The sequence below is a fragment of the Adiantum capillus-veneris genome, chromosome 28, assembly GCF_014529385.1.
Source record: "Adiantum capillus-veneris isolate H3 chromosome 28, ASM1452938v2, whole genome shotgun sequence".
Lineage (NCBI taxonomy): Eukaryota > Viridiplantae > Streptophyta > Polypodiopsida > Polypodiales > Pteridaceae > Adiantum > Adiantum capillus-veneris.
In genome coordinates this window covers 84,553,812-84,567,772 of record NC_140958.1, presented here as the reverse complement: position 1 = coordinate 84,567,772, position 13,961 = coordinate 84,553,812, and the positions used below count along the sequence as shown (strand labels likewise).

The following is a 13,961-nucleotide window of genomic DNA, read 5'->3' as shown; positions in this document are numbered from 1 at the left end:
AAGTTTGATGCATTATGCACATTCTTGTTGCAAGAGTCACTTTCCAGAAAAAACAGGACTAGACAACGTGCAGTTGAACAGGCTTTTATTGCTTCTCAAAGAAAGGGTGGTAACAGCAATGCAACCACTTCTTATGGTTCTGCTGCGAGTGGCAAAAATTATGTTCCTAATGCTTTTGCTGGCAGCAATTCGTCCGGAAATTCTAGTGACAAGGGCAAAAAGAAGATGCGTTGCCATTATTGTAAAGCCAATGATCACCTGATCAAGTCGTGTCCTAAGTTGAAGGCAAAAGAGGCTACGAAGAAAGAGGGTGGTTCCACTGCAAAGCTGGTTCCACTACAAATGCAGCCATTGTTGAGTCTTCTGTGAAAGGAGACTGTGTTGCTGATGTTGATGCAGAATGGGCTTTTAGCGCAGAGTGCACTTACAACCCTGCTGTCCATGATGCATGCTTGTCAGTTGCTGCAGATTCACATGTGTGGTATTTCGGCAGTGGTGCTACAAAGCACATTACCTCACATCGTGAATTGTTTACCTCTCTCGAGTCTGTCCCTCATAGGAATTCACTCACTTGTGCCAACAACGCCTCATATCCAGTTCAGGGAGTTGGAAAGATTGTGCTCACTGCTGCTAATGGCAGTTCCTTCACACTTGTTGATGCACTTTATGTACCTCGGATCAAGAAGAATCTCTTGTCTATATCCGCACTTGCTAGACTTGGACTTGTAGTCAAATTTGTGGATGACAGATGTACAGTTCATGATCTCAGTTTTGGTGATGAAATTGTTGCATATGGGCTTTTGTGTCGTGGGCTGTATAAGCTCACTTTGTATGACAAGTGTGGATAAAATTTAGTAAATGCTGTTGCACATTCAAGGGCTATTTCAAATGCAAAACTTTGGCATGCACGTTTTGGTCATCTGAACTTTGCCAGTTTGCTGCGTTTGCAGAAATCTGATATGGTTGCTTCTTTGCCGCCTCTTGAAGCACCTCTCAAAACATGTTTGTGAAGGCTGTATTCTAGGTAAAATGCAGCGTTCTAAGTTTCCAAAGGATGGTTTAGTTAGGGCCACATGCAGGTTGCAGCTTGTGCATAGTGATGTTTGTGGGCCCATGCAAACTCCGTCCTTGGGCAATTACCTGTACTTCGTGACTTTCATTGATGATTACTCCAGGCATGCATGGGTATTTCCGCTTAAAGCGAAGTCCGAAGTTTTTATGTGCTTCAAACAATTTATGGCTATGGCTGAAAATGTCTCGAAATGTACTATGGGCACCCTCCGTTCCGATCGAGGGGGGGAGTATATGTCTCATGAATTTAATGCATTTCTGGCTAGTCGTGGGATAAAACACCCATGTACAGTGCCTTATACACCTCAGCAAAATGGTGTTGCTGAGAGGAAAAACGGGTCACTGACGGAAATGGCAAGATGTATGATCAAAAGTCAAGCTTTGCCGCATTCTTTTTGGCTTGAGGCCATCATGTGTGCCACTTACGTACTTAACAGGTGTCCTACGAAAGCTTTGCAGTCTATTACTCCATATGAAGCATGGCATGATAGAAAGCCTTCTATTGAGCACATGCGTGTTTTTGGCTGTTTGGCATATGCTTTGGTGCCACAAGTGCAACGCAGAAAATTGGATGATAAGGCTGTCAAATGTATTTTTGTTGGTTATAGTGCTGAAAGCAAAGGTTACAGGTTGTATCATCCGCAAACAAAACGTATTCTAGTTTCTCGAGATGTAGTGTTTGTGGAAGATTCTGTTCAGCCCTTGCTGTCATGTACTAAAGACAGTAATGTAAGCTCAAAGGACATTTATGACACTTTGTTGCCTCTTTTCAGTGGTGGAAATACGAATGTAAGTTCCAATGAGGCAAATGTACAGCCTATGGGGGTTTCTAAAAATGTTTTAGATCAGCCTATTACTGATGCAGATGTACTTGATGAGGAAAGGGCTGAAAATGAGCAGGCTAGAGGTATGCCAAAATGGCTGGTGCACACTTTGCGTGACAGTAAATTGGATGCACCTTTGTCTAGTCGTACTCGTTCAGGCTCTCGCCGTGCATCTTATGCATCAGATTGTTATGCTTTGGCTGTGTCTAGCTTACATGATGTTGAGGAGCCTCTGTCTTTTGATGAAACGCAGAATTCAGAAAATTGGATGGCTGCCATGCAATCAGAATATGATGCACTTATACAAAATGACACGTGGACTTTATGTGATTTGCCTCCTGGCAAAAAGGCCATTGGTATGAAGTGGGTTTACAAGTTGAAACGCAAGCCGGATGGTGAGATTGATCGCCATAAGGCTCGACTTGTTGCAAACGGTTATGCACAGCAAAAAGGCATAGATTATGAAGAGACTTTTGCTCCCACTTGTCATATGACTACTGTACGTTTTCTATGTGCATTGGCAGCTCATTTTGGTTGGGATGTACATCAATCAGACATTGTTACTGCTTTCTTGAATGGTGACATATTTGAGGAAGTTTATGTAACGCAGCCTCGCGGTTTTGTCATAAAAGGACAACAGGACAAAGTGTGCAGATGTAAGAAGGCTTTGTATGGGTTGAAGCAATCTCCTCGTGCTTGGTATGAGAAAGCTGACACTCATTTGGTTAAACAAGGCTTTCGTAACAATCCAACAGAAAGCACATTGTATGTAAAGCGTGAGGGTGATGTACTTCTCATTGTGGTTCTTTATGGCGATGATTTGCTGATCACTGGACCAAATGAGAGACATATTGCTGAATTTAAGGCTGATTTGAATGCTACTTTCAAGATGAAAGATTTGGGGTTGTTGCATCATTACTTGGGTATACAATTTAAGCAGTGTGATGGTGGTATTGCCTTGTGTCAGAAAAGTTACATAGAGACATTGCTATGTAAGTTTGGACTTGAGGAATGCAAACCTATTGCCACTCCCATGGAAACAGGTTTGAAGTTGAGTCTACATGATGCTGGCGATCCTGCTGATGTCACTCTTTACCAAACTGTTGTTGGCTACCTCATTTATGTATGCAACACGAGGCCGGATATTCAGTTTGCAGTCTCACACGTGAGCAGATTTATGCATAGTCCAGGGTCTAAGCATTGGCAGGCTGTCAAGAGGATTTTCCGCTACCTTAGTGGCACTTTACATCTTGGCTTATTTTATCCCAAGGGGGGATCATTGCCGCTAGACTTACATGCTTTTTCGGACTCAGATTGGGTTGGTTGTTTTGACACGCGAGTGTCCACAAGTGGTTTTTGTTTCATGCTTGGCAGTTCATGTATATCATGGTTGAGCAAGAAGCAACCTACTGTGGCCACTTCGAGTTGTGAGGCTGAGTACAGGGCAATCTTCACAGCTACGGTTGAGTGTGTATGGCTCAGACGCCTTATGGCTGATTTGGGTGTTGGACAGGACACTATCAACACTATCTACACTGACAGTCAGAGCGCATTGGCAATTGCGAGGAACCCAGTTTTTCATGCTCACACAAAGCACATTGAGGTGCATTACCACTATGTCAGGGAGAGGCTCTCAGCATGAGAGATCAGCTTGGCTTATGTGCCAACACAGGACAACCTTGCAGATCTTTTCACAAAGGCATTGTCTCGTGAGAAGCTTGAAGCTTTCCGCAAAGCTTTGGGCTTACTCCCCTTTGTGGACTGATCCTGTCCTCAGGGCATGGCACTTCCCTTTACTCATGTGCCAGCTCTCGTTCACCGCATCACTCCAGGGGGGATTTGTTACCATATACATGTGGTAGTGATGTGTGTGAACACACTAGGACCGCCGGGGCATTTTTTCCCTTTTTAGGAGGTTTTTTCCCTCGTGCATTGTATATACGCCCATCACTCTAGGGCTATCTATCTTTCCATTACACACTAAGTAACACACTCTCTATTGTGTGCCTTGAGCTTCCTTCGTCTTCTCCAAGCTCTGTGTGTTTCTCTGCAACCCTAATTCCAACAGATATGCAAAGGGGAAGCAACCTCTGCAAACTTTTGAATGAACCGCCTGTAGTACGAATGCAGTCCCAAGAGGCTTCTAACTTCATGGACATTCTTCAAATCGGGCCAATCACGGACAGTCTCTATCTTGGTTGGATCCATTTGCATTCCCGCTGTTGAGACAATGTGTCCCAAAAAGTGTATCTCTGGTAGGAAAAATTCACTTTTCTTTGCATTAATCACTAACTTGTGATCTCGTAATGCTTGAAAGACCTGAAGCGGATGATCTCTATGTTCTGCCTCATTCTTGGAGAAAACAATGATATCGTCAAAGAACGTGCCAACAAATAGCCTGTACTCTTGAAAAATCATGTTCATCATCCGGTTAAATGTCGCAAGAGCATTGGTTAAGCCAAAAGGCATCACCAAAAACTCAAATAACCAAAAGTCGTCCGAAAAGTTGTCTTGTAGACGTCTCCCGTTTCGATTTTGATATGATGATATCCACTCTTCAAATCAATCCTGCTAAAGCACGAGGATCCCTGTAATCTATCGAGTATATCATCGATACTAGGAATCAGAAATCTGTTCTTGGTCTGGGTGCGGTCTTAATGCAAGAACGCCATGTCATTGCTTACAAGAGCCGATTGTTTCTCAAGGCCAGAAATGACAACACAGATTTATGAGAGTTTTTGGCGATCGTCCATGCTCTTACTCAGTGGAGGCATTACCTATTCGGAGCGGATTTTACTGTCTTTACAGACCATCAGAGTTTGCGCTACTTCTTGTCTCAGAAGCAGCTATCAGAAGAGCAGATGTGGTGGGCGAACATCTTGTCACAGTTTCACTCCCAGATTGTCCATATTCAGAGACAGAAGAATGTGGTGGCAGATGCTTTGTCTTAGAAGCCGTTGGTTCTAGCTATTTCCGCGATACATCATAGGAGCTTCGAGGATATGGTTGACCAGTATGCCACAGATACAGATTTTGCAGACGTTTTCACACGGATACGAGATGGGGAGACAGTAGCAGGATATTCCATTCGGGATGGCTACTTGATGAGAAAAACCATGTTGTGCGTTACACAGCCGTTGAGGGAAAAGGTTATGACCAAATTCCACTGTCCACCTTTAACGGGTCATCGCGGCATTGCTACCACCATGAAAGGGGTAGAGAGATACTTCTTTTGGCTGAGACTCAAGAAGGATGTGGAAGAGTTTGTGCACAGTTGCTTCGTATGCCAAAAGGTCAAGTTTCACAGGCATAAAGCACAGGGATTGTTAAAGCCTTTACCCATACCCACCCGCCCCTGGGAAAGTATTGCAATGGATTTCATTTTTGATCTCCCGAGAAAACAGAGTGGTCACAATGGTATCTGGACTATTATTGACAGATTTAGCAAGCAGGCTCATTTCATTCCACTGAAGAAAACAGTCAAGCCAGATCACTTAGCGAGACTGTTTGTGGCCCAGATCTTCAGATTACATGGCATGCCTGAGACGATTGTCTCCAACAGGACCCCATATTTACGAGTTTGTTTTGGGAGGCAATTTGGGAGAACATTGGCACGCGGTTGCAGTTCTCGTCATCGTTCCACCCGCAAACTGACGGGCAATCTGAGATTGCCAATTCAGTGGTTTTAGATTTATTGAAGTCTTGTATCTCGGATCAGAAGACTCAATGGGAAAAGTCTCTACCTTTGGTGTAATTTGCCTACAATACACGATACACTCTTCGACGGGGAAGGCGCCATTTGAGATTGTTGAAGGTGTTGCGAAGGTTCCACCCTTCCTAAGCACGAAAGATAAGATTTTTGAAGCGGATGAATACACGCGCGACTTAGACACGGCTTTTGCCAAGGTCCGCGAGGCTTTGCAGAAATCTCAAGAACGACAAGAAAAGGCAGTAGATCGCCACCGTCGTGATTTGAAATTAAAGGAGGATGATTGGTTGCTCTTACGCTTTGAGAAGGCACGCCTGAAAAAGAAAAAGGGAAAGGAGAGGTTTTTTCCAAAGCTTAGTATGCGATACTAAGGACCTTGCCAGATCTCTAAAAAGATCAACAATGTCTCCTTCCGACTGAAATTGCCCGACACTTGGAGGATTCACCATGCATTTCATGTGAGTCTCTTGAAACCTTTTAAAGGTGATGTGCTTGACGATGGGGAGCCCGATGAGCAACCCGAAGTGGAGGAAAACGAGGAGATCCTTGTTCCTGAACAGATTTTGGCACATAAGGACACAAAGAACAAAGGTAAAGTCTGAAAACGGTTCTTGGTTAAATTCAAGAACTATCCTGCATTGGATGCGAAGTGGATGGAGGTGGACCTAGCAAATACACCTCAAATTGTGAAACTTTACCTCGAAGCTTTTGGTTTAGCATAGTCTATTCCAAATGGAACCCAGAATTCAGCTTGGTCGGAGATCTGGTACAGTGGGATGCACAAGAGGGGAGTTACTCCGCTCCTTTGTCAACAAATGCCTTGATTTTTGTATACTAGAGTCAGTAATGTCTCTTTGAGCTTCAGGGATACTCAGAGTTGATAGTATCCTGCTATATGACTTTATGAAATGGAATTCCCGAATATGAAACTGATTTGTCCTTGACTTGTTTTTAAGTGCAAGAACTGATAGACGAAATGACTGCAGTATTTTGGTCTAATTGATCTCGAATAGACATGGTTGCAATAGGGGTTAGTCAATCGGGCATCAATGAGGTCCCGACTGGATCTAGATGCGATTGCTAGCTACATTGCCGATAAATCATGGTCTAAGATCCAAATGAATGTTGAATGTCATGTGATGTCCTGTGATGTCGAGTGATGTCCTCTGATGTCATGTGATGTGACTGTCGATTGGTACATGTGCTAGATGTGTGTTCCTAGTACGTAGGTACTAACAGTCAGTGTCTGCTAAGACGATTTATCGCCTCTATCTGTTTTGCAAGCGTAATCGAGGGCGATTACAATGCTTTCAAGAGGGGGGTATGTCACAAAGTGATGACGTGGCTGCCCGCTCTGCTGAAACCCTAACCGTAAAAATCTGAAACCCTAATTCTGTTGAAACCCTAACCCTAAAATTTTGAAACCCTAATTTTGATGAAACCCTCATTCTGCCCTAACCCTAACCCTAATCCTGAATTTTGCTGACGTGGCAACTGTATGGATCTCCGTTATTTGCGGCGTGAATTGTGTTAGCAGCTTTTGACAGCTTTTGAGCAATGCTTTTTCTATGCAATTGGGAGAGAGAGAAACTCTTTGCTTTAATTTACTAAACGAGAGAGAGAGAGAGAGAGAGAGAGAGAGAGAGAGAGAGAGAAGCCTCTTTGCTTTATTTGAGCAAGAGAGAGAGAAAGAGAAACTGCTTTATTTTTGCAAAGCTTTTGAACTTTAGATTTTCAGCTTTTGAGGCTCTATTTTTGGCATCCCTTGTACCTTTAAATTTGTGAGCAGGCCTCTCACAACTCAGAGCATCTGGATGCAGAGTCTGAGTGTGAGCGCCTGCCCGCACTCTTGTACTTTGAACTCATATTAATACAAAAAGAAATACCGAAAGGGGCGCCAGTCTTTGGGGCCAATATCTCTAGGCACGAAACTCCACCAGGCCAGTGTGAATCAATTGTGAACTGTGAACTGTTTTGAAGTGGTTACTTGGTGCTGTCGCAGTAGATTCTTGACTTGGAGTGTCCAAGTTTGTTACAGCAGATGGCCACCAAGAGGCAGCTCTGGGGCTGAGTTGCACTCCCAATGTGAGGAAAGAAGGGCTGATGGCTGGCTGCAAAAACGTAGCGGATTCGACACGCTTAACAGGGCTGAAAACACAGTTGATGATGGAGCAGATGATGGACAGGGATGGGAGCACTCAATGCAACGATGGAATGGCCGGGAAGAGACTCAATGGGCTGCCGAATTGTCTGGGCTGCAACAGGGAGTTAGCAATAGCAAATGCGAGACTTTTCCGGCAAGTAACTGGGCCAAGCACCAAAACACTGGCAGATCTGGGCTGATTGCGCCTACAAATCCCAAAACACTGGACTGTTGGAGACGCCTGGGACGTGGAGCAAAAAAGCGATGGCAGCTGCAAGATGCAAAAAATGTTGGGCAGGTCTCCACTTGCACTAGATAGAACTGATGATAAAACGTTGGACTGCTGGAAGATGTGGAGCAAAAAAGCGAGGGCAACTGTAGGATGCAAAAAACGCTGGGCTGATCTCCACTTGCGCTAGATTGAGCTTCTGATAAAACGCTTGCCTCGATGCTTCTTTTATAATGACTTTTTGGTGACAAGTCAAGAAAATGTGCAAATGTCGGGAAAATGTGCAAATGTGCACGCATGTGAGTATTGAGGTTTTAGGCCCCGCGACCATCTTCTGTAAGTTGGTTAGGGATAGGATTGAGTTCTAACCCCCTTCGTCTTCAGAGGTTGCCACGTTAGCAGTTTGTGACAGCATCAAAAGCAAAAACAGCAAACTGACTCGCGAGAGAGAAGAGCTATCATCACGATTTAGGGGATAGGGGTAGAGAGAGCCAAGAGAGGAGAAGCAAAGAACAAAGAAGGTGACGAAGATGTCTCCGGTCAGACAGGCACAGGGATCCACCACAAGATTCTCCTCTTCAAGCTTGCTCTTCATCAGCAAAGATACCACCTGCTTCTCATGAACCCATAACGGTTCCTGGGATTCTTCTATACTTTCAGATAAATCTGACCGAGATGATGTTCCTCTTGTTGTGCTTTTGACAATATGAGGAGAGTTTCGCACCATGCAAATCAAAAAGAATGCATATTTTAGGAGATCTGAGAGACTTTTTTTGAAAACCAAGAAATAGCCTTGGTCATTGACTGAATAGCTTACACATACTTTTTGGATCACACCTCTAGAGTGATCAAATTTGTACATATATCTTAAAGCTGTACCCTTGAGATGTTTACTATAACAGAAGATATTCTCTTAGTAAACAGATAGAGAGATTGTAAACAAAGACCCTTGAGATGTTTACTATAACAGAAGATATTATCTTAGTAAACAGAGGGGAGAGATTCTAAACAAAGAAGTCGGTGCACACTAGGAGGATTCTAGCTCAAATTTAGAGTTCAACGTGTACCACCTTGAGAGAGAGAGAGAGAGAGAACGTAGACAAGTTCGTAACTACCTGCCTAGGTAGGCTAGTAGGCTAGTATAATGTACTCGCCTAGTAGGCTACTTCGACAGTAGCCGCACACTCTGTAGAAACTTCTAAAGGCACACATGACACGAGGAGAGACGTGTTTGACAGTCAAAAAATCATGAGCCTTTTATGTCAGAAGGGGTTCATGCTTGAGCAAAGACAACGTTCTACTCCATCTATTTCCGCAATTGCAGACGCCTGGTATTGTGTGACCCAACTTCAACACATGAAATTGATTTTTCTATGTCACTTAATGGTAAGGAAGACGGCATCTGGCAAACTCTTGCCACCTCTGCAGAGAAAACTTCAGAGCAACACTTATGTATGCAAAACATTCATGTACAGTAGAACCTCCAACCTGTATGTCAGTTTTTAAGTTGTCTCCGATCATGATAGCTTTCTCAGGTTCACATCCCGCCATCTTGCATGCCTTTATAAATATCTCCTTGTGTGGCTTTTCGTTGGGTTCCTCTACATCAAAAGCTTGAAATTTAAAATACTGGCATGTGTTTCTGCTATTTTCTTCTAAAACTTCTTCATAGCTGTATTACCTCCCCCCACAAGGATGACACTGAAGAGATCCTCTGCTTTGCAGGCCTTCAACTTTGCTCTTTGAACCTGCATTTTGTGCAAATGCCATTCACACAATGCATTAAAGAGGACTTGTTCCGCAATCAAGATGAGATGTACAGAATGCATGTAAACCTTAGCATGCCCATTGGTGATGATTCCCACTTTAACATCATGTGATTGCAATTTCATCACTAACTGCATAAAGGCATAACAAAAATCCAAATTCTTCAACACAGCACCAAAAAAACTGTCGGCTAGGTATCACTTGTCAGAAATCAATACATCTCTCTAATGAAATAAGCACTAAACTTGTCTCCAAATTGATAGGTCCACCTGATCCCTCTTTTGCAGTATGTAAACGTATTTGTGCTATAAAAAGAAAAGCATTCCAGTGCGGTACTACCATTCGTCTAAACAAATTTACATGTCAGAAAACTACCAATAGGAATGTACCGCTTCAACTCCATCTGCCCACTGAAATGCAAGTAGGCGTTCCGAATCAAAACAGCTCTGCAAATCCTGTAAAAAATCAAGAAAGAGTAAGTGCATCTTTCCAAACTAACTTGTACTGTTACAGACATGTGGTACAATGTACCCTTGCTAGATCCATGTCATCAACATTCTGCCACAAAAGACCCCTATTCCAGAGCTGGCTCCTCCATTCCGTAACATCAATCTGATCGAAAATGACGTCGACCAATTATTCTTGAAGATTAATGCATTGACAAGCACAACAACCACATGGTAAAACAACAACAACCAAACAACTGTGTAAAGTTCTAAGGGTATGACAATAAACACATGACGTTATGGGCACATCTATAACATATTTCCTCAAAGTGCCTATATCTTGACAGCAAGCTACTAATCCCTTTTTGATGTCAAGAAGCCATCGACATCCATAGATTAGAGCATTAAGCTTGTGAATCACATGGACATTGAACATGAAGCCTATTGTCACATGCAGCAAACAAAAGCTGACAGATGTAAACTTTGAAGTTAGCACATACAGACGCAAATAAGCAAGGCTTCTTGCAGATATACTAGCTGGAATAACGGAGCCACCATCAAAAGGCTCAAAATTGATGGTGGCAAGCTCGGGTCCAACTCTATACAACTACCTGATGGTGAGGATCCCAAGGCTCAGAGACGAAACGTAGCACGAAACTATCTACTACCGCTTGCTGGTCTACGTGTGGAAGGCGGGTAGCAAGGAGGCAGGTAACAGCCTGAAGGGCGCTCTTATCTGCAGCATGCGTAAGCACAAGTGTGTCATCGAGGTCAAAGAACACAGCTTCCACCATCATTCTCTGCACGACTGGTGATCCCCCAATTTGCGCCTGTAAAACCAGCCGGTCGAGCGAAGAAAGAGATGGCCACACAGCAAGTCCCCCAACAACCGCAGAAGCGAGACGGGAGGGCGATGGCACAGCGTCTGCTGTCCAGCTGAACGACCGAACTCTCAGTGGCAAACCTGGAGCGCTGCACGCGCTCATTGAATGTACACTTTCTACTACTACAATTATTTTGGCTGCACATTGCTAGTGTCACTAAGGGCCTATAGTAATGCACCCAAGACTCCAGGTCAGCGAATGACATGCTAGCACAATGGTTGACACATCACGCCCTAGTGAGGACGGGCTTGCTTCCATTGCCTCTTTAACTTAAAACTTAGACAAATAGTACGGTCAATCGCTCTCTCTCTCCCCCTCTCTCTCTCTTTATCGCGTGCAAAGGAGATTGCTTTTGTTTTGGATTTTAGTCTTCAAGTCGCAGATTGCGACACTTGTAAAGGGCTCCCCCTTCCGTCATATTATGTTAGTAGATTTTCATGAGTTTACCAAGGTAATATCACCCCTTCTACTTACCAAATTAGCCCTTAGAAGACTGTTGTTTGGTTTTCCTTCTCCTAAAGGAAAATTTGATGCATTGTAATGTTGTTTGCGTCTTCTCTTCTTCTTGTTTCAACGTGTTTCTCTCTTTTATGGTTGGGACATGTATAATTTATGACATGATCTCTTAAGCACCATAGCTCTTAAATCATTATTATCTTTCTCCAAACTAATTATGCTTACCACTTTTGTCTTTCCCTTCTCTTCAATTGTCAAACCACTTGGTCTCGCTTTCTTTTTTATCGCAATATCATAATCTTGAGCTTGAGAAGAATTTGTGAAGAAAGAGAAAACATATCACTAGCCATTCTCTTTGGCTTGTCACATTGAGGGCTTTTATGATCCCATTCACCACCACAATTGTAACCATTGAAACATATCCCCTCTTCCAGCCATGCCTCTTTCTTTACCACCTATAAGCCCCTCATTGCTTCCATAGTTGTGGCCATTGAAACATATCCCCTCTTCAAACCATGCCTCTTCCTTTACCACCTATAAGCCCCTCATTGCTTCCATAGTTGTGACCATATCCATAGCTTTGACCTCTTCCACCTCCCATCATATGCATGCTAAGATCCTACAAAAGATCTACAACCTCTTGAATCTCCTTATGAAAAGCATTCACATCATCAGAAGCTTGTCTTATATAACCTAGATCTTTGTGGAGGACCCTTGGTTACTCTACAACTTTCACCTCAACCTTTGGCTCAATGTCGATTCCAAGTCAATAAGGCGCTCTGCTTTCCACTCCTTATTCTTTGCAATTTCAACTATGTTTTCAAGGTCTTTGGTTGCTTAAGCTCCACTTTCAAGCATAGACCACTTCCCAAATTTACAAGAAACCTTTCTTCTTTAACATAGCTGGAGAAATTTCAGTCCCCAAAGATATACATCACTTTGTCCATGATGCATTGAATGCCTTTCACAAACTCTTGTATGGTATGGCCTTCACCTTGCACCAAGTTTTGTATAGACTACCATTGTCACGAGTATTAATTTTTAACCTTCTAAAAGTATTTTCCAACTCAAATTGGTTACTTAAGTCTTCAAGAAATTAAATTTGAAATTGATTAAGGGATAATGCACCAACCGATTAAGGCTTGCGACCAAAAGAGGAAAAGTGCATGAAAAAGCAAGGGTAATTGCTAACTAATTATCTTAGTCAAAGGTACAGATCAAGGAAGAATAAATGTATCCCGGCGAGTCTTGATCAAAGGTACAGGACAAAAAAAATGATCGAAAGCAATTATAGGAGTCTCAAAACAGAAAGTGATTGTGTTAAGCTCAAGTCATTAGAATAATTCTTGAGACTCTAAGTATGAAGTTTGGGGAGCCTTAGGGTGAAATTCTAACTTGCCACAAAATGTCTACATTTAGTAGGTCTAAATGTAGCAAGTTTTGAGAGTAGCTTGGCAGCACCTCCAAAGCATTGTGCTAAGGTTTTGCACAGGAGGTGAAAGTCTTAAATCCCAAAGGGTGAGTTTTATTTTAGTCAAAAAATTTCGTAATTTAGTAGGTCTAAATTTAGCAGGTAAATTGTAGTCTCGGGTCGACTTCCACGGTTTGTACAAAGGTCTTGCACGCGAGCTAAGGTAAGCTTATGGTATTTATTAAATGAAAGGAAAAATCTAAAGACGAAGATTAGATCATCCCTTCCTCATTTAGTAAGTTGACTATAGTCTTTGTTTATTAAGCTTGATTAGGCCACATATCCAAGATAGCACATGCTTGCTTTGTGTGAACTTAAACAAGTGCATGTGGTGTCTCCACTTGCCAAGATGTGTCCTAAGAGGGAGGGGGGGGCAAGTTCTAGCATGCAAGGCAAGAGGGAAAAGTATTGGAGCCTGCTTGAGTTACATTAGGAGGTATTACCATCTCATTGGTCAAGTGTAAAGCATTTTTTCTTAAGACTAAGTGCACTCTTGCATAGCTATATAAGAGAGAGATTGTTGCGTTTTTGAAGCTCTAGCTCCTCTCACGCACTCTTTCAAGTGCCCAAGTTGGCAAAGCAAGCTCTTTCTCTCTCCCTCTCTCATGGGAGCTCTAGAGACGGAGTCTATGCTCAAGCTCTTGGCTATGGATGCAAATCCTAGTCAATGAAAGTTTCTTCTTCTCCATGTATGTTACTCTATTACTAAGCTATACTAAGAGCTTGCTCACGAGCAAGCATATACGATGAATCTATTCTCTTTCTTGAAAAATACTTCTTTCTACCTTCATCTTTGTAATGAAAATGGCTTATTAACTTTGAGAGTAGCGAAAATTAGAGATAGTATGTCATAATAACTAATATCTAATTCTATTGAATGATTTTCTCATGTTAAAATGATCATTTAATATGGGAAAGTGCCAGGGAGAAAAGCTAGAATATTGGTTAAGCTGGTAGACCG

General features: G+C 42.7%; 1 protein-coding gene across 3 annotated transcripts in view; it reads right to left on the bottom strand.

The window, feature by feature from the left end:
• Positions 1-11,222, bottom strand: part of LOC147420793 (uncharacterized) — a 65,665-nt gene extending 54,443 nt beyond the window's left edge. The window contains exons 1-6 of one of the 3 annotated variants that reach the window (XM_086504641.1): positions 10,801-11,222; positions 10,275-10,355; positions 10,133-10,198; positions 9,812-9,874; positions 9,658-9,724; positions 9,465-9,577 (exon numbers count right to left, since the gene is read on the bottom strand). In XM_086504641.1, coding sequence (XP_086360767.1) covers positions 9,465-9,577; positions 9,658-9,724; positions 9,812-9,874; positions 10,133-10,198; positions 10,275-10,355; positions 10,801-11,175 — 765 coding nt within the window. In that variant the 5' untranslated portion in view covers positions 11,176-11,222. The remainder of the gene's footprint in view (positions 1-9,464; positions 9,578-9,657; positions 9,725-9,811; positions 9,875-10,132; positions 10,199-10,274; positions 10,356-10,800) is intronic. The other 2 variants (XM_086504640.1, XM_086504642.1) reach the window with 2 other exon arrangements.
• Positions 11,223-13,961: the final 2,739 nt, after the last annotated feature.